We start from the raw sequence: 26854 nt of genomic DNA, 5'->3' as shown, positions 1-26854 counted from the left end.
AATGTAATAGCTTCCAAAACCTTCAATAAATTAATGAAATTTGCTTAGAATTTTAAAGCTAAAAATAACTTTATTTAACATTTTAAATAATTTCAAATTCTACCCTATCCAGAATGCCCTTTCTAAGAAATTATATTTCCTTACTTTAAACTATCATTGTGTTACATTCATCCATTGTAGGAGAGTTGATATTTCAAATAATGAGTCATACATTAATTATAACGTTTTTAAAAAGAATCCAATTTTTAGTAAGCATTAACAATTTTATTAATATATACATATTTCCAAAGCAGCACAACAAAAATTTATAGAAATGAAATTTCTGCATATCATGGAATAATTCAATTTCTAGAATAAAATAGAATAAGGAAAATAGAAGATACTTTGGTTCTTCATGATTGCAGCAAAATTCAAAACTTAAAATATTGAATTTCAAGTGAAACCAATGGTATCTAATGAACTGTCATGTTGCAGTTATGAACATATCCCAAAATTATAAAAACTGATAAGGTAGAAAATTATTAAAGAAAAGTTTTTGAAAAAATTAGCAATTTTAGCTTATATAACTGAAGAGCATGCAGGAGAGGTAATTAATTTTTTAAAACTTCAAAAAACTCAAACTTAGGCCGATTCAAATAGTTATTTCCCTTGTGCTTAAATCACACGTGACAAAAACTGTTGAAATAACTTCAGTTCCGACTTTTTCTTAGAAAAAAAAAAAAAAAAAATTTGTTCTTGCAACAGTTGCTTCCTAATAGCGGTTACACAAAAATGCCCGTAGACTTCATTTCCTTCCTCTCTCCAACCGTTTTTATCTATTTGTCACCTCCCCCATCACATGTGACTCAGGTTTGGTATAAAAGCTCAGTCAATCTTCATGGCGTCTCTTTCAGATCCCACCTGAAGGTAAGGTCATTATTGCTGTTGTTTCTACATACAGTCACACAAGGCACAAACACGTGAGCACTTGCTTCTTTGATGACTATCAAAAAACATGTCTGAAATCATTTCTTTGTTGAATCATGGAAATATGTTTTATATAATATTCCATGAAAATAACTAATTGTAACATAACAATTAGGTAGATAACATTGCTATTTGTTGAAATTGACAAAAATATTAAATAGTTATTGTTTTTTAATGAAAACCCAAGTTTTTGATTTTACTACAATAACAAAGAACTGATACTTATAAAATCAGCAGGTAGCATTATATTTTGTGGTTTTCATAGCTTGCTGCATGATTTTGGTAGGCATGAGTTGCTTGAAGAATTTTAAAACTCTGGTAGAGCTTGCTTTTTTTTTTTTTTCTCTCTCACCACTTATCAAGGCCCGGAAGCCACTCGGGGATAAAGGTTATTGCATGTACAGTAATCAATGAGATAGTAATAATTAGTATTGGAGATTTGATAGAGTGTCTTACTTAAGGGGGCGGTTTGTCAGGAGTTTGTTTATGTTGGACTTGAAGACATCTAAATTGTAGTGAGGTGGAAAAACAGGCAAACGGAAGAGAGTTCCAGTCGTGCACTTCTAAGAAACAAGCTCTGCTCATGGAATCTATGTTTGGATTTAGGCACAGATAAAGAATGGGGAAAATTAATGACAGTAGTTTCAGCTAGACGGGTGTTTTTTGTGAAAGATTGGCAAGAGGGGACCAGAGATTGGAGCTCAGACGAGCACTTGCCATGGAAATAATAAAATAAAGACAGGCTTGCAATGTCTCTTCTGTGGGAGAGAGGCTGTAGGAAAGAGAAAAGAGCATCCCCCACTAAGCCACGAAGTCTATTTTGTACTCTGTCAAGGCAGGATAGGCTGCTTTTAGCAGCTCCTGCCCAGATGTGGCAGCAGTACTCCATCCTTGGACGTACTTGGCTTTTATACAAATAGAGAATTGCATCAATAGTGAGATATCTTCTAGAGCGATAGAAGGGTCCTACCATTTTCCCAGCGTCCTTGGCAATAGACCTGATGTACGTGTTCCATTTCAGATCAGGAGTAAAGATCAAACCCAGAAACTTGTCAAAACATGGAGCCTCACCAAGATAAGAGCCATCCATTTCAATTGTTGCCAATTATTTTTCGTTAGTCAGTTTCCACTTAGATTTTTCATTATAACTTTAAAATTCCTACTTAACTGTACTTATATATAAAAGGCACTTTGTGTGTGTGTGTTCCATATAAACTCAAAACAGTTTGTTTGATTTTTAAAAAATTTCACAAATGTACTGTGTCTGGGAATGTTCTTAGAGACATCCTAAGACAAAACTTAAGTATCAAAATTAGATAATCGAAAGGAAGTCTGATTTTCAAAGTTAACAGCCTAACATCACAAGTGCATTTGAGAAGTTTTACTAACGCACAAGCAGAAGGGCCAAGCATATAAAATCAACAGTAGATTCTTTGATAAGATAGGAGCACATTCGAAATTTTTCTGTTTAGAACACAATTAAACCATGATATTTAACCTTTTGCATTTTAGATTCAAACCCCTATATGCTTTAAATAAGTTTCTAGACTTTTTTCATATGGGCACTTTTATTGATAGTACACATATGAAACTTTAGTCCCCTTCAAAGTAATCTCCTCCGGCTGCAATGAACTTGTTATACCGTTCCAACAACTGAAAGGTCCCATGGAAGTCCATGGTGTGAGCGTGTCAATGACCTTCATCACAGCCTCTTTCATCTCCTCAATTATCTCATAATGACAGCCTCTAAGGTTTTCCTTAAACTTAGGGAATAACCAAAAGTCACAAGGTCTGGACTGTAGGGAGGGCGAAGAACTGTTTTGACGCCCATCTTGGTCAAATAGTCTGTGACAAGGATGGAGTTGTATTGTACTGGTGGAAATGCCATTGACCCGATTTTAAGAGTGTTGGCCTCTTCCAACGGAATCTTTTCCTGAACTCCCTTAAAACCTCAACATAGCATACTTCCACTGAACTGTCTCTTGGTCTGTGGGTCAAAGCAGTAGATCCAGCTTTCATCACAGGTTACCAGAGCATCAAGAACTACAGGATCTGAATTGATCAACTCAATGATTTCCCGACTGTCATGACGTCTTTCTTTCTAATCTTCTGAGCACTCTTGGGACAAACTTTGTGCAAATTTTCTACATCTTTAATTTCTCATGAATAATTGTGTGCACTGACATTAAACTGTACTTATTGTCACTATAGACACATGACAGTCCTTATCCATGAAATTATTTAGCCAATCAACTCTGGTGTTCTGACTTCTTTATTCCTCCCACCCCACTCATCATTCCTCACAAACTCCTTGCATTCCTTGAATCTTTTATGCCATTCAAAAATTGATGCTTGATTCATGCAAGATAGTCCAAAAGCAGTCTGAAGCATTCCATACGTTTCTGTGGAATTTTTTCCAAGTTTAAAACAAAATTTTATTGCATATTCTTCTGAAGTGTCCTCACATCCAAACTACATTTTTGAAATTCCCCAGTTGTAACAATTAGGCTTTAGTAGGGTGTATTATAATTTCTGCTGTAGCTGTTCATTTGAACTTGAAATCATAGAAATTATTCAGTCATTTCATAAGACGTAATAACATACTGAAATTTCAAGAGTCTGCAACAATTTTAAATGCCTGGACAAAAAAGTCTGGAACCTTATTGTAATTTTATAAAATCCACAGTAAGTTCTGTACAGTGCAGTGTAGAATACAATGTATTGTGGACCAAGTCAGTGTGAGGAGGCATGTGAAACTTCCTCCTGATACACTACAATGGATCCTTGACTAGAGCAGGCAATCAAATGATTTGATTGAAAAATGGTCTATTTCATCGATTTTGATATCAATAAAAGTATTGGAAATGTGGAACAATAGTTGATCATTTAATCTTGGGCAACGTCGAGTCTTTCTGCTAGCTCAAAATAAAACGTTTTCACCAGAGAGGAGAGTAGATGATTTTTCTATTTCATAAACTTTTTTAGGCTTATATGCACTTAGTTGAACAAATGTTATTTTATTCATAGTTGAGAGGAATTTTACCCACAGAATTAGTGTGCAAATGGCAATAAGTCTGACAGGATTTGAACTATATATAATAGATCACAGTTCATGGTGGTATCCAATTATTTAGGCAAAATTAGACTTATATATGTGATAAAGGATTTTATATATAAGATTCGGTTCAATCGTACTATAGAACCACTAAAATATCTTTCCTATTTGGCCAAGTCATCAGCCACATTTTGGATAGAATTTTTTGGTATTAAATTTCTCTGGTATTTCTTGTCCAGAAATAAAATTCTAATTTACTTTTTAAAGTTTTCAAAATCTAATTTTAATCATTGGCAGCCATGTTTTTCATGCCAAAAATATTTTACCATTTTAAAATTTTACTAAAAAATTCTAACTGCATTTTAAAATAAAAAATAGAATAAAACATGCAATTATTTTACAAAATTTCAGAGGAGATAGATAAAATTTTTGTATAAAGGTTAAAATTTTTATTTCAAGGTAAAAAGACCAATAAGTGTTATCGAATATTTGCTTGAATATCAAACAAAATAGAGATATTCTAACAAGATCTATAGTACAATTGAATGAAAGATTTATCTTATATATTAATACTGTTGCCATTATCTAGGTCATTTAACTATGTTAAATTTTCACATATACAACTATTTTGTACAATATTCTAATGAAGAAACCACACAAAAAAAACATCAGGTTTTGTATATATAACAATGCTAATCCTCACATTGACACAAGTTCTCATTAGATCACCAAAGTTAAGCAATGTTGAGTCTGGTTAGTACGAGATGGGTGATCATTTGGGAATACCAGGTGTTGTATGAAGGAGGATATCTATACTTTCCTGCAAAAACATCAAATATCTTCATCTTCCCTTACGAGTGATTAGAGAGTTTTTGAATTTGATATCCTCGTGATACTTCCTCATCAAGAAACTGGCTCAACCCGCCTAGGATCAATGCCGCCATTTTTTTTTTACCTCTCTCAGATGATTAGTCTGCATATATATTTTATGTATACAAAAGTGAAAACTTAAATTATCTTAGGAATAACTCTGTAAAATAATTGTGTGTATGTAGACTTCACAAGTGTAAAATAAACATGATAATCCAAAATGGTGACAGATTTAAGACATTTTTTGATTTTAAAATCAAATAAATTTTCACCTTATTCAGTAGAAATAGTGTTATTACTAGAGCTATGACACTAGAATATTCATTTCATTCTTTTGACTCTTGAGTATATATCCAACACAGTTAATCAACCAAGAACTACATCACTCTATATAAAAGCGTATAAGATATCACCTGCCACACACTCGAGAGTCAAAACAATGAAAAGAATATGCTGTTGTCCTAGCACTAGTTATTACTGTTCTAAATACAAAAAATATTTAATATTGACCATATTATCTGTAATTATATCTGCACACATGTAAGATCTTATTCAAAAGAGAGAACATAGTTAAACATCTTTCTTTGCATCTTCCTGTTTTGACGCCTAAAACAGGAAAAAAGAATATTAAAAGAAAATCTTTCACTATAAGAGCAATATGTATTTGTAAATATATATTCGTCCTATCTCAAAATTAATGAGTATAAAACTGCTAGATGGATGTGAGAAGAGACTTCCATAACGTTTTTTTTCCTTTCCGGTTTGCAATGTCTTTCTTTCTTTATAGGAGCTATGATTGTCCTTTCATTTCTAAAGTCTTTAATGTTTTTATCATCAGTTATCTAGCTGCCCACCACCTGGCATCCAGTATTTTTTTTTTAATATATATTTTTTTTAATTGTTTGCTTTGAGCTCAAGAGAAAAGGGAAGCGTAGTGATACAACTGACAAAAGAAATACAAATTAAAAGTTTATTTTACCTGGAAATCAATTTCTGTTTCCATAATTGATCAGCAACTGAAAGACAAAAAAAAAAAAAAAAGACATTTTGAACTAAAATTAAAAATTCATGAACTCTACCAAAGAAAAAAAAGACAATTTTAGATGGATAATTGTTTTTTTTTTTTTTTGTTATTTAAAGAGTATATCTGCACTTTTAAGAACTGCAGGAGAATTAATTTTACATTTTATATAAGGATTCACAAAATAGTTAAACGAAATTATTAATTCTAAACAAAGAACCACAAAAGTTTAACTCATTTCTTGCACTAACAGTGAAGTGAAAACACCCTATTTCAAGTGAATTCAACTTTGCACAGTAAATGCACATGCAATTTAATTCGCAAGGTTAGCTAATTTATATATTGTTTTGAAAAAGGACGTTTTATTAACTTTTCTAATTCAATGTTATGATTTTAACAAAGAATTCGGCTTTATAATATTTGATTTCATGAACAAAATATTTAGAATTTTTGTTCAAATGCTTTCTGTAAAAGGATCAATTTGATTTTTCTAAATTGCAAGCAAGACACTTATTTTCCTTTTCTTTGCTGTCACATTTAAAAGTGAAATTTATTTTGAAATTACTAAAATGTTAAGGTTTCATGTTTACAAAGTTATCAACGAAATGTTTATTTTCAACTAGCAGTAGTAGTAATTTATTTTTATCAATAATAATTGATTTCCTACTGTTTTCACATACAAGATAAATTTTACTGTAAAAAAAACAAAAACTCGTTAAGATAAAACTTATCCCCCTCTGAAAAATATCCAAGTCTTACTTTAAGAACAAGTCTACGAGTAAAGTTTTATAAAATATTAATAAGCAAAACAAGTGTTACTAAAAAATAATTGAAAAATAAACTAATCCACTGTCTCAAAAATCTGCAAATAAAGCAGTGTGCCTATATTAATCACAAAAATATTAATGAAGGAATTTGGGTTGTTTTACAATGAACATATAAAGAAATAATAATTTACTCTTCTACCTAGCTGAATGTTTTTAGTGTTTTTACTTTAAAATGTTTACTGGGTTCAAAAAGCAAGTAGTGTTGAGTGTTACACGAGAATAAGAAAAAAATGGACAACATGGGTCTCTTATATCTTTGAAGTCTCAGTAATAGCTCAAAAAAACAAATATACCGGTAGGAACACGCCTATAAATAAACGTTACATCTTTTGGATGAGTTTCTACCAGTATTTTGTTTTTGAACCATTACTGAGATTTCAAAGATGAAAAGACATTTTGGACATTTTTTTTTTCTTGCATAATATTCAACATTATTTGTTTTTCGAATTCAAACGTTTTAAACTAAGTAAAATTGCTGCAAACTTAATCAGCTAGGTAGAACAGTAAATTATGTTGCTTTTGATGTTTTTTTTTACTTGCGTCCACCTCTAACAAGGCATATCGCCACTCGAACATAAGGGGCTACTATTTGAGACCATGCCTAGGAAAGATTAACAAAATGTTGGTTTACATTACATTTAAACTTCTGCATATCACTACAGTCAGAGAAACAGGTAGCAGGATGGGAATTCCAAAGTAGAGGAAATAAACTATCAGAGTAGAAAGCTTTTTGGTATTTAGAAACCTCAAAAGTGAAGGAGAGACATTTTGTTACTAAGCAGGTTTGTTGGGATATGTACATCAAGGGGGCACAAGTGTAACAAGTTCATCAGAACACATTCCACTAAAATATTTGTAAAACAGGCAGAGATGCAATATTGCAGCGATGAGACAGGGGTTGGAGCTTAGTTGACAAAGTGGGACCTACTAGACTGTAAACTGTTTTTGGACCCTATTCAAAAGGGAGAGGCTAATGGTAGATGCATCAGCCCAGATGTGGCAACAATACTCCATGCATGGGCAAATGGTGGACTTGTAGGTGCGATTAGTCTTCAAGCTTGATAGAGGGAACCCACCTTCTTTGCAGCAGCCTTTGCAATGTCCTCAATGTATTTGTTCCAGTTCATATTGTCCATGTTAGGCTGAGGAGTTTGAAAGAATTCTCAGGTAGAATTACACTTTATTTTTTATGATCAATTAAGGTTAAGCCTAGTCTCTTTGCTCATAAAAATGACATTAGCATATATGATTATTCTTTTCTTTATTATCAGTTAAGCTTAAGCCTTCCTTTCTTTGCTCATCAAAATAAATTTGCATACGTGATTATTGAAGTAAGCCAGATATATACGTTTATTATTTTATACCTCTATGTTACTTATAATAAGGCATAATTACGTTGACACTGGTTTTCAGCAGATCACTGAAGTTAAGCAACAATGAGCCTGGCCAGTATCAGATGGGTGACCATTTGAGAATATTATGAGCTGTATAGGGTGGTGGGATGGAAGTACATCAGAAACAGTAAGGTGCCTTCTTCACTTGCTATACCCCCCCCCCCCAATCAGGATACTTGAAGTCACGGCAGGTAGGTGATGGATGAACTGTGGAGGAATCTAATTGGTTTCTTCCGAAATTAGTCAAAAAAAAAAAAAAAAAAAAAAAAAAGACTACTTGAAAGTTGAAAGCATTTCAACTGTCGAATAGAAAGTTATTTCAGGTTGTAAAATTAGGAAAGGTACTATTAAATTTCGTGCAAGTCCATAATTTCCTACCAGGAAAAAACAAAAATAGGACAAAGAAAAAAAAAATGGTACATGTTCGGAATAAGAATGAAAATCAAAAGATTCAAAATTTAATTAAAAACCAATGTTATTCAATTTTTATATCAATTTTAACTCTAACCAATGGTATGCACTTAATTGTCATATTGCAATTAGTAATATTACGGTAAATGGTTATTTTAACAACAGAACACTGACCAATAAAATTTGTTTTTCTTTCTAGGTTTTCGGGATCGCTGACAACGAATCTGATATTCAAACCCGTCGCAAATTTACCGTTGGCATGGTATTAACCCCTGGACCCTCACTATTTTGTGCCAATTCATCACCATCGTTTATGCTATTCTTACATTATGCGTTCGCGCATAGTAAGGTGACTTGTCACATCGCGGAAGAATTTTTTAGCAGACATTTGAAATAAAGTTTTCAAAAACAAAAAAAATGTGGTTCATTTTTCTGTGTTACGGGCAGTTTTCAAAAGCATTTTTATTTTTCGTTTTTTTTTTTTTTTTTGAGGGGGGGTATTCAATTATAGAACTAGTACAACATTTAACAGGTCCTTCTGCATTTTAATTTACCGTTTTTCCGTAAGTAAGGCCCCCCCCTACCAATTTACCGTAAGTAACGCGCCGACATACACCGAGCAAAAGAACTGTTTAATTTTTCACAAAAATTCTGTTTACATTAAGGGTAGGGCGGTGGAGGAGCAGGAGCAGGGGGGGTCGGATGGTGTTGCGCGCGCTCGTGAAAACTTAAGTTTTTTTTTTTTTTTAGATTAATTAAAAAGCATCAAAAACTACGTAACACAGAAAAATGAACACCACGCCCCCCCCCCCTCGGGGAGGCACCTTCGTGGCCTTCGGGCCAAGATCAAAGTGTAGTATCTGGTCCGGCAGATGCTGCAATCAAAGACCATTGCCCTTGTGGCAATCTTCTGGTCCATGTAGGGGGCAACCCTACATGGACCAGCTGGCAACAGCTCCCATTCCCTACCTCTCGGGAGCTGGTCCTCTTTTCCCTTCCCCCTCCACATTAAAAAATGGCCTTGTACGTAATTTGCTCAGTGGGGAAGCAAATAAATACAACACAGAAAAATGAACCACATTTTGTTTTTGAAAACTTTCTTGTTATTTCAAATGTCTGCTAAAAAATTCTTCCGCGATGTGACAAGTCACTTTACTATGCGCGTTCATGCACGAACGCATCATGTAAGAATAGCATAAACGATGGCGGTGAGTGAGTTGGCACAAAATAGTGCGAGTGTTCAGGGGTTAATATCATGCAAACGGTAAATTTGCGACGGATTTGAATATCAGATTCCTTTTCAGCGACCCCAAAAACCTATCAAAAAAAAAAAAAAAAAAATTTTATTGGTTGGTGTTCTGTTGTAAACATTTACCGTAATATTACTACATTTCATGATCCACTAGATGTGTCAGAAATTTCGTGAAAATAGTGAATAATTCCACCCCATCTTTCCAAGCTTATAACTCCTCGAAAAATGTAATTCAAGCCCTAATTTTTTTTTTTTTTTTTTTTTTCAATTAAAGGAGCAAGGACCAAGGTTTCATTAAAAAAAATTTTTTTTTTAAAAAACGTGTTTTTTTTTTGTTTTTTTTTTTTAAGGTTTTAAACTTCGGACTTTACAGGTAAATTTCTAACTTCGGACTTTACAGGTAAAACAGTACTTTTCTTTTGTTTTAAATTTGAATATATTATTTATTGACCTTTTCTCTTCAATTTGTGATATATAAGACTTTGGTACATAAATTAATTATTTACTTTTTAATAGGCATTTCAAAATGGGAGGCGTGAATTATTCGACCCCCTGTCTTTCCAAGCTTATAACTCCTCGAAAAATGTAATTCAAGCCCTAATTTTTTTTTCAATTAAAAAAGGAGCAAGGACCAAGGTTCCATTAAAAAAAAAATAAAATAAATAACGTGGTTTAAAAAAAGGTTTTAAACTTCAAACTTTACAGGTAAAATTCTAAAAAAAACACTACGTTTTTTTTTGTTTTAAATTTGAATATATTATTTATTGACCTTTTCTCTTCAATTTGTGAGTAAATTAATTATTTACTTTTTAATAGACACTTGAAAATGGGGGGGGGTGAATTAAAAAAAAAAAACGTTTGTCTAAAATATTATATTCGATTTATTGGAAAGAACATAAAATTTCACATTGACCCTGAAAATATCGTAAAAATAGAATCAATAGAAAAATTGATAGATTTTTAAAGTTTAAAAATTGAAAAATATTGAGTTAGAAAATTCATTACTGTTTAAAAAAAAAAAAAAATATTTCTATTACTTTTAAAACAACTTTAATAGTTTATTTTGGAAGTATAATCCATAAAGAAAATAAACAACCCACTTTTAACAGAAATTACGAGATTTTTATATTTTATTCGCAGTTTCGTGTTAGGGGTGTCAAAAATTCCTACAAAAATTCTGATACACCTCACTAATCCAGATCCACTATTAATGTTGAAATGGGTGTTTATTCACATTGACACTTATATCGGCATTTAAAATTAAAGAAAATACAGAAATGTTTGTATGATGTACGTTACCAGTCACGACACACTGAAAAATTCCAAAAATCATGTGATTTGATAGTTTTGTTTGTTTTTTATTCAAGAAAATTAAATTTTACTGTTTCAATGACGGTAAAAAAAGGCATCCATTTTACAATCTACGAATTGGTGGACGAGGGCAGACAACCTAATTCACATGGATAGTCAAAATCACTGATTACCTCGTCTTATGTTCTCTAGAAGAATATGGCCTCGTCTGTCACTTATTGATAAAAATTTGTTTTTCATTAAAAAAAAAAATATAAATAAATAAACCTACTTGACCAATTTTTGTGATTTTTGGAATATACAATTTTCATTCTATGACAAGCAGATATAATATAAAAGTTTTTTTTATCGCTATAAGTACCAATCTGAATAAGCACCTTGAAATGTAACAAATAAGGGAAGTAACTCAGTTTGGAATTCTGTTTATTATTTAAGTATTACTTGCAATGTCTTCGATAACTATTTTCATTAATAATAATGTTCTACTTCATTTTTCATAATTTTTGGATATTTTACTAATTTCGACATGGCAATTAAGTAGATACCATTGGTTTTAATCAGCATTAAATATTTCGATTTTCATTCTTTGAACAAACACCGAAAAATCTTTATAGTGTACATACCTGTAACAATCAGAAAATATGCATAAAAACTCTCGTTAATTGACGAATTAGTGTTATTTAAAAAGAAAATGACATGTTATGGCTAAACGATGATTGGCGACCTCAACGACATTTTTCATGACAAAGAATTCACAATAAATTAAACCTTTGAAAGATTTTATAAAGCTATTCTTAATATTGAGAGGAACATTAATTTCTATAAATCATTAAAATGATTTTCTTTATAAAATACAAAATAAAACTATTTGATCAATTTACATGATTTTTTTGTGTATATTTTCTTTCCGTCACGGATACGTACAAACATTTTTCGGTGCTTGTTGAGATAGAGGCGACAAATCGATTTCTTTAAATATGTCATTTTATGCAAAAACTTGTCATGTCGAAAATAGTAATATACCCCAAAATTACGAAAATTCAACAACTGCTATTTTTTTTTTTTTTTTTTTTCAAGTTTACCGCTTTGGTTTAAAACAATAGGACGGCCATTAACTTCTGAAACAAGGGAGATAAGTCAGTTTAGCAAAAGAAAAAAGTTTCAAATTAATTTATTTAAACAAACAACAAAAGCAATAAGTTAATTAAATTAAAGTTATAGCATTTGTGCACTACTGCGAAGGAACCACTTATTTTCAGTTTCAGTTTAGACATTTGGAGAGAATACTGTAGGGCCAGAAAACATTAAAGTTTTAACTGTTCCAAAAATTGAAAATTTTCGGGGGTGGGGGGAAGAAAAAGTAGTTTTGTCAAAATTCACACGCATTTCAATAATGCATGTTCAAAGATATTTATAAAAATCATACATTTTGACAAATTTCATTATAATAAATGTAATGATTATATTTTATTAGTTATGAAAATTTCAATATTTTAGCTTTGTTATGGGGGGGGGATTCTAATCTATTTCGTGTTAACCCCCCCCCCCCAAAAAAAAACTATTTTGTTTTATAATTTTCTTATATTTATTTTTAATTAAATAAATGTGTAACATCCAAAAAGAAAAACAAAGCATTTATTTTTGAGATTTTCGATTCGGCTCTGAAATTGCATTTGTCTGTCCCTGCTATGCACTCTCCAAATCTCCAAACTGAAAACCAAAATGTGGTTCCTTCACACTAGTGCACAAGTGCCAAATTTATTTTCCGAAATAAATATTTTTCAACAAACAGACAGTAATTTCAGTTCTGTTTCTGTAAATTTCTATCAAAAATATTAAAAAAAGAGAAATTTCATTAAATAATGCACACAAAAAACATTTTCCAGTTCTGGTGTCTAAAATAGTATTCAAACATAAAAAAACACGAACATTGTAAAATAGGAACTGAATTTGATAAGCAATCAAAGTCACAATCTTCAGGTGTTCATATCTACAGAAAATGTGATTTCCCCAATTTTCTGTAAAAAATAATTTAATTATAAATAAATTTCGGCAAACCTAAAGGAGTTTGTCCCCCACCTGTAAATGATTTCCTTTTCACTTTTAAAAAATTTTTTTTCAGAGATTATCATTGATTACAGACTTTACTTTCAGGTTAAAATAAAATTAAAAAGTATTTTTAATGACTTAACGTATGTAATCACTTTAATTATAGCGTTGCACTAAATTGATCCCTTTTTTTCCAGATACAATCCAAATCATGATATGCGAAAACTCAATTGAATTATTTTTAATTTATGTACACGAGAATTATCCTATGTAAACATTTTTTTAAAATAAAATATTTGAATTATCTCATTTTTCTTTTAGTTCTTTATAAATTTTTGGTACTTATACTTCTATACTGTCACCTAATTTAATAAACAAAAAATATTTTCAGAATCTAGTTTTAAAAAGGCCTTATATCATTTAAAATAAATTCACTTTACTAATCTTTCATTGTGAACATTCCACAAAAGAAAACACTTATTCTGGAACAATTTAAACTAATATTCCTAACACGTAAATAAATGTTTATTTTATGTTTAGACAGATTTTGTGTTCCTTGTTGAGTGTCATTATTTTCTGAATTTCATTTTTAATGTAGGGATGTGGTCGATGAAGCCTTTCTATTAATCGGCGATCCCGTTTAATTTACCTTTAATGATCCCACAGATACACTCCTACTTTCAACTTCAATAAAGTTGCAGCACATGCAACATTGGTCCTAAAAATTGATAAGTCCTGATTATAAATTGATTATCCTACCAAACTATATTGCCTATAAGTGGTGACTTCACCGTGAGTCCTACAGATTTGTGAAAGTTAAATTGAATAAAATTACTTAAAATTAAAACCTAATTACAAAAGCTACACCTGTGCATTAACATGAAATAAAACATTAAAAATAATCCTAAAATATGGTTTTAAAAAAAGTAAATGAACTTATAAAATCGAGGAGTCTAAATTAAACTTGCATTAAAAAATGTTAAATTGAAAATAAAAATTAAATTAAAATTCCTGTTAGCAATTAGGGAAAATAATTTGACGTAATTTATGTGTTTAATCATGAGGATATGTTTATAAATTAATTAAATATTTTGAAGAAAGATAGAAGCTTCAAGTTAGTGTTGTATAGAAATTTTGTAAAAATTACTATATTTATTTTTATTAAATGTAAGTAATTAATTAAAAAAAACAAACAAAATAACTTAGTGTTTTGAAGTTGAAACTGGAAACTGAAAGTTGACAAAATGCATTTATACAAGACAATAGTATAGAAGGCTTATAAAGAACTAGAAAATTGTGGATACATACGTGTTAAAAAAAACTAATGTTTTAAATAAAATAACTGTTCAATCTTGGCGGAGATTAAAATTCAATGTAATTATGAAAGTAATATTAACAGGAGAAAAACAGGTCGATATGAAGTTGTTTTATAGAAGTTATTTACAATCAAAGTGCGTAACCATTTTATAAACTTCCTGTAGCCCAATTGATCAATGTGTCATCGTACAAGAATCTCTTCCAATGTTTGATGAACAATAAGTCTGAGTTTTTGTTAGTAATTATTGTTTTCCTCTTATTCACAGCTTGTAAAAAAATCAATTCATAACTAAAATATAATAAATAGCTGACAAGCAAACAAATAGAGAAATCGGCATTTAGTCAAAATGTCTGCCCATGCGGAATAAACAGTCTGAATCTACACAATACCCTTATTATTTCAAGTTGGTCTATTCTACAAAGGCAAGAGGATATAAACCCCTTAATGGTTTCGAACCCTGCCCAATTATTACTTCAGACATTACTGATTGAGATTTGGCATTTGTGTCCGAGCTCCAAAACTACATTACTTTTAATTAATTGAACTACTGCACTATATTTTAATGTTCTATACTATTTCAGACTATCTAAGCAAGAGTAGAGGCCACTGTTGAGATGACTTCTGTTGACCAAGGTATGGCTAGGTCCTGTGCAGTTCTAAGAGAGTTATCTTCCCAGATCTTGTCTTCTCCATTTGAGAAGGGATTAATTTATTGCTAATTTTCTGAGGTGCCCCTACCAGGACTGCTTAGGCATATTTTGCAGGCCAGAGTGCTTCCTTTAGGACATTGACTTTCCAATCCCACTTTCTGAGCCTTGTGTCACATCATCGTGTTGCAGGAAATAACGAACTATCAATACTCAATTTCGGAGTGAAGTGTAGTATCTGTTCTATTGTGATACCACCCCCAGATACCTCTTTTAGGTGGGGAGAGGGTAGTATATTTTGCTATGATACCATCCTCTCTGGCATTAACTCTTACTTTTGGGAGAGGGATAGTATATATTGTCATCAAAAAATCATTCCATGGATTACCATTTCCTGGTGTGTGTGCATGGGAAAGGGTGTAATATACTAGCAAAAATCTGCCGCATATTTCATCTAAAGAAATTAATTATTAAACATTGAGTTATTCTAAATAAAAAGTATCATTAAATGGTCGTTTTCAAGTCAAATGTTAACAAGTTCTTGTTGAGCCATCCTCTTAAATAATCAAATCCTACCTAATTTCTATTAATACCAGTTACACTTTTGTCTTGCTGACCACCTTACACATTAACCCATATCCTTAAGTGGCTTTCAGGCTTTGATAAGTGGCGATTCCTTTGTAAAAAAGTAACTAAATCATAGTGCAGTTCGAAAGTCTTGTCACTCCTGCAATAAAAACAAAAATAAATCACAAAAGCACTTTCATAAAATATATGGGTCATGGCACCATATTTTATGCCGCAAAAATGGTGTTCATGCAGACATTTTCAATGTGGAATAGTGGAATAGCATCAATAACATTGAATAAATTAAAACCATAAAATTTCCCTTCTTATTTCTGTATTACTTATGTCGGTGTATAGAATTACCCTTCCACATAATTTAGAAGCTAACACTCCAACAGTTTTCAAAAAATGACATTGCACATGCATTGAGCAGAACGCCTACACACAATTCAGCCAATGACTTTTTGTTTTCGTTTGAGGAACGGTGTCTACTAAACTCTTTTCAATTTTTGGTCTACAGATTTGAAATTTGATATACAAGGGATTTGATCATATGGAACAATCCAGAACATTCTACATAAAGAATTGAGTCACCGGTTTTCACTGGACCCTGGTAGAAAGACTTCCTCCGTTTCAGTATTCAAACCATAGTGTATATTTCTTTATTCCTTTCATGGAATACTTTATCTTTGATATGTCCAAATAATAGGCCACCTTAGGACATATCAGGAACAAATTTGATTTGGTTTTTAGCCAGTAAAAAAATACCTGCTATGGGATCAAAATTGAAAACAATAGGAACTTGACAGGCAAGGTCACACACACACACACACTATATATATATATATATATATATATATATATATATATATATATATATATATATATATATATAATGCTTTCTGTTGTTTACACTTGTGCTTACATGCTATTAAATAAATAGTTAATTTACTTCATTGGATGTGAGTAAATGAAAATTACAGAGTAAAAAATGAAACTTGAACAGAATTCGAACCTGTGCCTCCAAAAGAGGGATCATCTAAGTCAGATGTCATCTTATAGTTTAATGAGCCACATGGTTAAAAGAAGTTGAATTTGTATAAATATGAATCCTGTACATTAGTCATTTTCACGTTTTATCGCACCCTCAAATACCAACTTCTGAACATTTCTTTATCCTCACACCCACACACTATATATATATGATATATAGAGAGAATTCGAATACATACTAGATACTGTGCTTGAGTATCTAAGATACTTTTGTACAGAGATACTTGACATGAGGATGCTTCACCCTACAAGTAAACGCTGACCAAATATTTGAAATAATATAGCATTCAAAGTCCAAGAAAGATCTCATCGATATGGTCACACACTGGTTTGTGAGGAATAATGCATCTTCAAGTGATAGTAAAGAATCCGGTAAGAATCGGAGACCATAAGAAATATATAACATAGTTAACTGGTCAATTAGGGAGAAAAAAAATATGAATGTTTTTCCATTTTTTTATTAAACATTTGAGAGGTAAATAATTTTAATCAAACACTTGAATATGTATCCCATATAGAGATCAAATGTTAGCCCCAGGAAAGGGGGCATCCTTGATTTCAGTGGTGTGTGTGTACACGCACGTGAACATGCAGGAGCATAGTAGAAAAAAATGTTTATATAAAATAAGGAACTGCAAAATTTAAGTAAAAGGCAAATATCTGCAAAACGTTTTTTTGTTTTTTTCATTTGTTGCAAACAAACCGAGCTGAGGATTAATTATCAGCTAAACATACTTTAATCAAATATGGAAGTTAATCCATGAAAAATACAGATCAACATATCTTATAGGACTACATGTACAAATCCTATTATGATGTAACACGGCTGTGTTTTTATCTGACAAGCGTAACACAGAAAATAAATAGCTGTCATCTGCATTTGTGTCTGAAATAGATTCAATAATAAATTTGCTCGTTGAGATAAAGAGCAGATGCAGGTTGTAGAGTCTTGCTGTAACCATCTTTGTGAGTCATGAATCGAACAAGAGTGTGGCCATTCTTAAATGACGCATTATGCTTTAGGCTCAAGAACTTGCAGAATAATCTCACTTCTTATGCTAAGGTATTGCCCCCTTACCATAATAGAGAAATAAGTAGGAATAAAACCAGCAAAAGGAAAAACGATTTGATCTGGCAAACATTCACAAATCATTTCTCTTGATAATAAAAAAGGGGGGAAAATAAAAGGACATTAAATAAAGAGATGGAATGGGGGGGGGGTGAAAGTGGAAAAGGAAAGAATTGTAAGAAGGGAAAGTAAATAAAAAACGAAGGATAACGTCAAGAAAAGATTATATGAACAGGGAAGAAAAAACGAAAGCAATATTAAAAATATAAAAAAAAAATTACATAAAAAAGTAGTTAATTGTAAAAATAAAAATGAGCAGCTCATCACACATAATATGATTCAATATTCGATTTATTTCAATATAAATCACTGTTTAATCATTTAGACATAGCTGATTTAAAATTTGAATAAAAAAAATACAAATTATGGAAAATATTGGGTTTTGAAAATCTATTAAAAAATAAAAAAAAATAACGGTTGCGATGCCTCCGTTCAGTCTCGAAAGACCAAGGCTACCCCCTGTAGGGGCAGTTGCACATGTAATTGTCAACCACACCTCTCCTGAATCGGCACTGTTTGAGTCCAGTGGCAAGGAAAAGTCCAGGACGACTGGAAACAATGCCGACATCAGCGGAGAGCACATACAGCACCTGGAAGTCCGAAATGGTCACCCATTTAGTACTGACCAGGTTCAACGTTGCTTGACTTCAGTGATCCAGATATTCGGTGATATTCACTGAATAACGGTTGACAGTATTTCCATTTAAGTTTGTTTGGTGTTTAACAATCTTTAAACCATTATAAGGTCATCTCAGTTCCCCTCACCTACCTCCATTCTCAATTTAGATAACGGTTACAATTTTTCTTCTATGAAAGTCATTTTAGATTCCAAGATTTGACTATTTTACATTAGTGTTTTGGTTTGAATTTGAAAGTTTGGCATATTATTTTTGGTTGAGATTATTTGGGCCATTCTTTTGAGTTTTTTAGATTGTTTGCTTAATGACAAAATAATTAACGTTTTATACAATTAATATTTGATTCTTGTCAGATTTTATTTTGTTCATACTGGATTTTCTTTAATTTCTTTTTTCTTCCATTTAAATGGAATTTTTGTAATATAAAATTTGGGCATGGTAAGTGGTGACTCCCATGTAAAAAAAAAAAGTAGCTAAATTAAAAATGGAGAAATTAAAAAACAAATCCAAATTTCCCAATTTCAATAGTTTTTATATATTCACATGAATAAATGGAACATTTTCACATTTCTTATGTAAAGGATATGTTCAATTGTTATTTTACACTAACAAGTAACTGCTTATCAAGGCCCTTAAGCCATTTGGGGATAAAAATTAATGATTGTACCAAGAGGACAGTCAAACAACAAAGTGAGGATTGGTAATAATGGTTGAAACTGGTTCGAATTAGATTTAAGAGGACAGTTCAACAAGAATTTACTAACAGACTTGAAAATGACCAAAAAGAAACTGTTCATGAAGCTTCATTTAGTTTTAAGTACACAGGAAAATTATTTTGGTTTTAAGAAGATGAGCTTTTGTTGTAAATCTTTTACAGAGGTAGGAAATAGATTAGAGCTCAGTCTAAAACCTACCATGAAAATAATAGAAAGATTAGCAACCTCTTTTCTGTGAGAAAGAGATTGTAGAGAATAAAAGAGTACATAAACCAGATTTAAAAGTCTGTTTTGTATTCTCTTACGGCCGGAAAGAATGCTTTCAGCAGCACCTCCCAGATGTGGCTACAGTATTTCATACAGGTAGGGTATTGCATCAGGAATGAGATCTTCTGGATCAGTGGAATGATTTAAGTCTCTTTCCAGTGACATCTGAGGGTATGATATAAAATGACTTCTGTAAGCAAATAAATTTAGTCAGATCAGCTGTATTTATGCAAATTTTATTGGTCTCAGAATTTTATTATAAAATTACTTAAATTGGATCTAGGTCATAATCACAAGTGTGTTCCTACTATCCTTACTCAAGAATAAATGTCATCTAATTTGCATAACTAGTTCAGAAAATAAAAAAAACAAAATTGTTAAAAAAAAAAAAAAAAAAAAATCTTCATTGAAACAAAATAAACCATCTTAGCTTCATTTGGGGCAATTAGTAACCTAGATGTGACTTCATATGATCAACAAGTGAAAATGACAGGCATAGTTACACTAATGAATACTTCAAATTCAGAAGATCCAGACTTGGCAACTGTGTGTATAAAGTTGACATCATTTGTTATCTTGACTCCATTTCTCATAATCGAAACATGTCATCTATCAATAAATATAAAAGTGAAAATGTATGTATGTGTGTGTGTTTGCTTTTTCTGTATGTCTACAAAAGGCTTCTTTCAGAGAAGCGGTCAGTCGGTTTACAACTTTTTAAAACTTTTTATATCACATATAAATCGTAATATCTCAGTTAACAACGAAGCTCGCCTGTCTATTTAATTTGCTCGATTTCGGGAAGATAAATATTCAACATTTGTCGCTCGCCGCATGTGGGTTAGTCTTTTTTCCATAAGATCTTGGGAAAATAAAAATTTAAAAAAAAGTGTTCCGCAGTAAATGAATACTATCCCGCAGTCAAACTTGACCTCATTAACTCATTAAAACGGGCACCTGCCAAATCCAAGTAATTAAATAAATTCAAACGCGTTTCCGTTAGCATCTCACGGTGGGGCAATCGTTAACGTCGCACTTTTTTTTTTTTTCACATTTTAATTTACAACTTTGCCTCAACGGTTCGGGTTCGATCCTCATACTTTTTTTTTTACCCCACCCCCGGATTTTCCACACACACCTCCAAACACCCGGGCAACGCCGGGTACCCCTCGCTAGTCTATAATATAAATCTCACTTATCTGTTTAAATGTATGTCTGTCTGCCTAAAACTTTCGACAAAGGCAACAGATTTTCTCAAGATCAGTATCATTTTGAAGTTGACCCTTCAGTTGACAAATATTAAAAAATTGGCCAAAAACATTTATTCCTTCACCCTTAACTGGACACTTTTCTACAGGGAGGGGGTCGCTTTTTGCATCAATATTTTTTAAATTCATCCCCTCTTTTCGATTGTTTAGCCTTAATTTAAACCTACGTCACTTCCGGTTTGGCAATTGACACAACAGCAAAGACATCACTTTTTTTTTCACGTTCTTTTTCTCTTTTATGATATGGGTTCGAGCCTGACTGTCTACTACCACTTTTTTTTTCTTTTTGCTCAACACACACCTCAAAACAACCGGGCAACGCCGGACACCCAGGCTAGATATTTCTATAAAGTTGACAGTTACAATGCTGTGAATAACCAACAGCCAACCCCAAAAATCACAAAATATGAAATTGGCAACCAAACAAAACTGATTTACCACCATATCAAAACAAACCACTAGTGGGTGAGCATCCACAAAGACTCAAGCAAAAAGTTATGAATAGTAAAGGCAGAGTTTAAGGGCATGTTTAATTTGGGAATTATCAAACATTCCAATACTTGCTGGTTGTCTTCTGTACATAAAGTTCTTTAAAAAAAAAAAAAAAAAAAAGTATGGATATTATGGAATCACTGCCGCAAACTGCTACCCTATAACCTACACAAGATTTTTCAAAAAATTCAGGGGAAATAAATTTATTTTCAGTGATAAATTTGGTTCAATCAAATACTAATTCACACGAATGACACACTGAAAATTACTGGTTTTCATATCATTTAGGTCAAGCAAATCTGACCATGAATACAAAGTTTTAAAAATATGACTTAAGTGCTATCAAATAGAATCGAAACCATAACTCTCCAGTCTTATTTAAATTTATTCCACAAGTCCAAATCCCCTATACATCAAGTTTCAAGTCTTTAGACCCAAAATTGAAAGAGTTTGATAGAAAGGTCACACACACACACACATAAGAATCAACTTTGAAATAAAAACGCGACTTTTGCAGTTTACACACCATGTTACAATAACAATTAGAAATCAATTCTTAACATGAGATGGGGGGGGGGAGCTTTGCTAACTATTCTGTACTTTCAAACAATTTAAAAGATACCATAAAGATTGAACTTGAAAATTTTATAGATAAAAAAAGGCATGATGTGTAAACTGCACAAGTACCATAAAACCAAAACAGATAACCAAATCTAAAGTGCAAAGCATATATTTTGAAAAGTTTGCAAAAATAATGAAGAAATAATCTTTAAAATAAATATTTCCTTAACCAGAAATGAAATACTGAATAACTAAAATCAAATTAAAAAGGAAATAGAGTAGGAAAAAAAAAAGAATATAAGAACAGGGTTTGATTGATCTCTTCATTAGGAAGACCAAAAATAAAAATAGTATCCAGTTAAATGAAAATTTAACGAAGGAGAGGGATGGGGCGGAGCTTAATATTCAATTTCTCTTAATAGGAAATATTTCTCCATCTGTGTGTCAATGTGCTTTTTATTTTTCTTCTTTTTAAAAAAAAAAACAAAAAAACATTTTAATAAGGTTGCAGTACAACATCAGGGCAAATGTAGGGCATTTATTGCAGTTAAAAACCAAAAGCACATTTCCATGAAAAAGAAATGGTGAGAAAGGCGTAGGGTGCGGGTGAAAAAGGGTATTTAAAAAGGGGAGCGAAAAAAAAAAGGAGTGAAATTTCATCTGCATCAAGCTGAACATCAGCTTTCCCCCAACTGGAATGGTTGCTGCAGAAGTATATGTGGGTGGGTGGGGGGTTATGTTTATAACAGTTACAAATTCTAAAACAGCAACGCACGGGGGGGGGGGGGATAAAAATTGAGTTGTGTCGGGAGGGGGGGACATATGTATGATAATAAATACTTCTCAAATCTCACTAAGCAACAATGAATTATTATATAACCAACAAAATCTAATATAAAACTAATCATAAAACAATCTGTAATTAAATGCAAAGAAAAAGTGTATGAAATAAGTAAATGACATTTTTTATTTTATCAAATGAAATAAAGTGACTTTTTATTTTATCAAATGAAATAAAGTGACATTTTTTATTTTATCAAATGAAATAAAGTGACATTTTTTATTTTATCAAATGAAATAAAGTGACATTTTTTATTTTATCAAATGAAATAAAGTGACAGGAACGAAACCAACAGCCAAGTACGTCCAAGGATGGAATACTGTTGCCATATCTGGGCAGGAGCTGCTAAAAACAGCCTATCCTGCCTTGACAGAGTACAAAATAGACTTCGTGGCTTAGTGGGGGATGCCCTTTTCTCTACCCTTCAACCTCTCTCCCACAGAAGAGACGTTGCGAGTCTATCCTTGTTTTATCGTTATTTCCATGGCAGGTGCTCGTCTGAACTCCAATCTCTGGTCCCCCCCCTCGCCAATCTTTCAAGAAAAACACCCGTCTAGCTGAATCCACTGTGAAAAATTTCCCCCACTATATCTGTGCCTAAATCAAAACGCGGATTCCATGAACAAAGCTTCTTTCTTAGAACTGCACGCCTGTGGAACTCTGTTCCGTCTGCCTGCTTCCCTCCGGACTACAACTTGGATGTCTTCAAGTCCAATGTAACCAAATTCCTAATGAACCGCCCCCTTAATTAAACACTTCATCAAATCTCCACACTAACATAATGTACTTGCAATAACCCTTATCCCTGAGTGGCTTCCGGGCCTTGATAAGTGGTGATCACTGTGTAAAAAAAAAAAAAAAAAGTGTAGAAGTGTGGGGTTGGGGTGGAGATGTAGAAAAAGGATGAACAGGATTCCATTATTGTAGAGTTGATAATGCAACTATTAAACGGAACTTGGTGCATATTATCAGTATTAGGGTCACTAAAAAAAAAAAAAAAAAGAAGAAAGGAGTGTCCAAAACAATTATTTGAAAAATAAAATATTGAGGTTAGTTTTTCTTGAAAATTCATACAATCTCCAGAAAAAATTTTTTGTTTTGTGAAATAAACTAGTTTGTATTATATCATTTGTGTGAAAGTACCATGGTATATACTATTAATTCACAGTACTTCATGCAATCAACAGAATAAAGAGATCTTTTATGCATGGGGTGGGGGTTATGCCTGCATTATAATTCCAGAACCATTTAACCAATTCTTATGAAATTTGAATAGGAGTTTTATGCATTTGTGTAAGCAATATATATATATATATATATATATATATATATATATATATATATTTATATATATATATATATATTTAGATGTCTTTGATCACACTTAAGATAGCGATCACATTTTTCACTACAAACTGTGCAGATTAGATGGATATATTGTAAGACTATCTAATCCCATAAGATTATCCAAGCGACGTATTTATATAAAAAAAATTCAATCACATCTACTGGCTGGAAGAAGTGCAAAGACGGTCAACTGTAAATGAAGATTACTAAAGTCAAGGAAGACATAAAATTCTGCATTTTTAGTATTTCTCACTAAAATTTATGTAAACTCATGCTGACTGATGCTGGTAAACCGCCTTGATGCAGATGTGGTTACTCCTTTGGAACCAGTTTAATCCATGACAACTGATTGCCATTACAAGTACTAAGTCCTTACTTCAATGTTCACAATGTGGAATCGTTAATCCACTCAAACAAGACAGATGATGAGAGGAGGTTCTGTCACGATGTCTCCACTACTTATGACCTCAGATTGTTCGCGAACCCACCCTTGTGCCCGATACTGACGGTCTGTATGAAGTCTCCTAGATTTTTTCCTCACAACTTGCCCTGAGCTATGTTCATCTTGTATTCTGTCTCCATTGGGATCTTCCGACCACTCTTTTGTATCAGTTAAAAATAAAAACGAAATGTAATAAGTCCTCAGACGTACCTCTCTATCGTACAGTATATCGATACTCTATGGCTGACTGGGATGGCTTCCGTTCATTTATATCAGATCTACCTCTGCGTTACATGGTTAAAAAGGATGTGTCCTCTATAGTATCAGATCTGACAGAATGGTTAATTGTAGGTATAGACCGTTTCATACCCTAGAAAAAATTCCAGCAAAAATCTAACAACCAGCCATGGTTCTCTCCGGAATGTGCTGCTGCCATTGCGCACAAAAATAACTTTTTCTATTGCTTCCAACAGGACAGATGCACTGAGACTAAAACTGCCTTCAGAACTGCCAGCAACTACTGTAAAAGAGTAATGAAGAATGTGAGAGAGCTGTATGCTCAGTCCGTCAAGTCCAAAGTGGCTGAGCATCAGCAGCTTGGTTCCCACCAGTTTTGGCAAATAGCAAACAGGATCCTGAACAGAAGCATGTGCTCTATCCCAACTATCATCAATGGACCTGAGGTAATCTCGTCAGCATCAGACAAAGCAAAACTCTTTGCCAAGAACTTTGCAGCTAATTCTACTCCATGCGATCAAGCCCCCCCCCATATTTCCTCCTGTATCAGAAAACACGCTATGCCACATACAAATATCTATGTGTGACGTTACCAAATTAATCAAAAACCTTGAGTCCAGTAAAGCAACTGGCTCCGATGGCTTTCCAATTATAGTGCTCAAAGAAACTTCAACCAGAACTAGCTCCCATACTTACAAAGCTGTTTAAGCGTTGTCTTAAGGAGAATTGCTTCCCAACACCCTGGAATTGGTGTACCCTGTATTTAAGAATTCAGGTGATCACTCATCTCCTCAGTACAGACCAATAAGTCTCCCATGTGTCATGAGTAAGTTACTTGAATCTGTTAAATAGAGAAATAGTCAACCACCTCAGCAAAAATAACCTTCTTAGTGACATGTAATATGGTTTCCATTCTACTAGATCTACAGCGGATGTGCTTATGGTTATTTCTCATAGGATTAGTGAATCTCTCGATGGAGGCTTTCTTTCTAGGGCAATTGGTCTTGACATATCAAAGGCCTTTGATAGGATATGGCATAAAGGTCTACTTCACAAGATCTCCAGCTACAGTATAGCTGGAAAGGTCTTTTCAATTATCAAATCATTTCTCTCGGATAGGTTCATAAGAGTAGTAGTTGATGGGCAGAAATCAGAAGCTCATAATATTAATGCTGGAGTCCCTCAGAAGTCCATCCTGGGTCCAACTCTCTCCCTGACCTACATCAATGATCTTCCAAATCACATCCTTAGATCATTTGTAGACATTTTTGTTGATGACACTACCATCTATAGCAACATTTCAAACGCCGTAAATGATCAAGTTCTGATTCTCTCTCCTCTGATCTTGAGCATGTGGTACATGAAAAAAAAATGGGAAAAAGTGGCTGGTTACTTTTAATGCATCTAAAACCAAATTTCTATCTTTATATCAACGTTCTGATCCCCATCTGGTATCAATTGAAAAGAATGTCTCTCATCTTGGGGAGGCTTCATGTTTTTACAAGCTTCTGAGCTTGACCTTTACTCCTGATCTAAAATGGAATACGTACATCAAATCCGTTGCCAAGGTCGCTGGAAAAATAATGGGATCCTATCGATCCAGTAGATATCTACCTGCTGATGCAATTCTCTACCTATATAAAAGCCAGGTACGTCCAAGGATGGAGTATTGCTGTCACATCTGGGCAGGAGCTGCTAGGAAGACCTTATCCTGCCTTGAGAGAGTTCAGAATAGACTTTGTAGCCTAGTGGGGTATGCCCTTTTCTCTTCCCTGCAACACCTTTATCACAGAAGAGACATTGCAAACCTATCTCTGTTTTATTGTTATTTTCATGGCAAGTGCTTGTCTGAGCTCCAATCTATGGTCCTCCCTTACCAAACATTCATGAAAAACACTCATTTGGCTGTAAATACTATCAATAATTTCCCCCACTCTTTATCTGCGCCTAAACCTAAATGTAGATTCCATGAACAATGCTTCTTTTTTAGAACTGCACACCTGTGGAACTCTTCCGTTTACCTGCTTTCCAACCGATTACAATATGGCCGTCTTCAAGTCCAAAGTAAACAACTTCTTGATGAGCCGTTCCCCCTTAAGGAACTCAATTTACACTTACGATTATTGATATGATCCTTTTGACCATTGTACACTCTTTAACCATTTGTACACCCTT

The 26854-nt window shown here is 32.7% G+C and overlaps 1 protein-coding gene across 3 annotated transcripts in view; it reads right to left on the bottom strand.

Moving 5' to 3' along the window:
• LOC145291179 (uncharacterized) overlaps window positions 1-26854 on the bottom strand; it is a 315627-nt gene that overhangs the window by 147555 nt on the left and 141218 nt on the right. For all 3 annotated transcript variants that reach the window (XM_080136747.1, XM_080136757.1, XM_080136763.1), the window contains exon 3: window positions 5871-5907. In XM_080136747.1, coding sequence (XP_079992873.1) covers window positions 5871-5907 — 37 coding nt within the window. The remainder of the gene's footprint in view (window positions 1-5870; window positions 5908-26854) is intronic.

The sequence above is a fragment of the Euprymna scolopes genome, chromosome 2, assembly GCF_053919585.1.
Source record: "Euprymna scolopes isolate OS-2025 chromosome 2, ASM5391958v1, whole genome shotgun sequence".
In the NCBI taxonomy this organism is placed as follows: domain Eukaryota; kingdom Metazoa; phylum Mollusca; class Cephalopoda; order Sepiida; family Sepiolidae; genus Euprymna; species Euprymna scolopes.
This window is presented reverse-complemented; position numbering and strand designations above follow the sequence as displayed.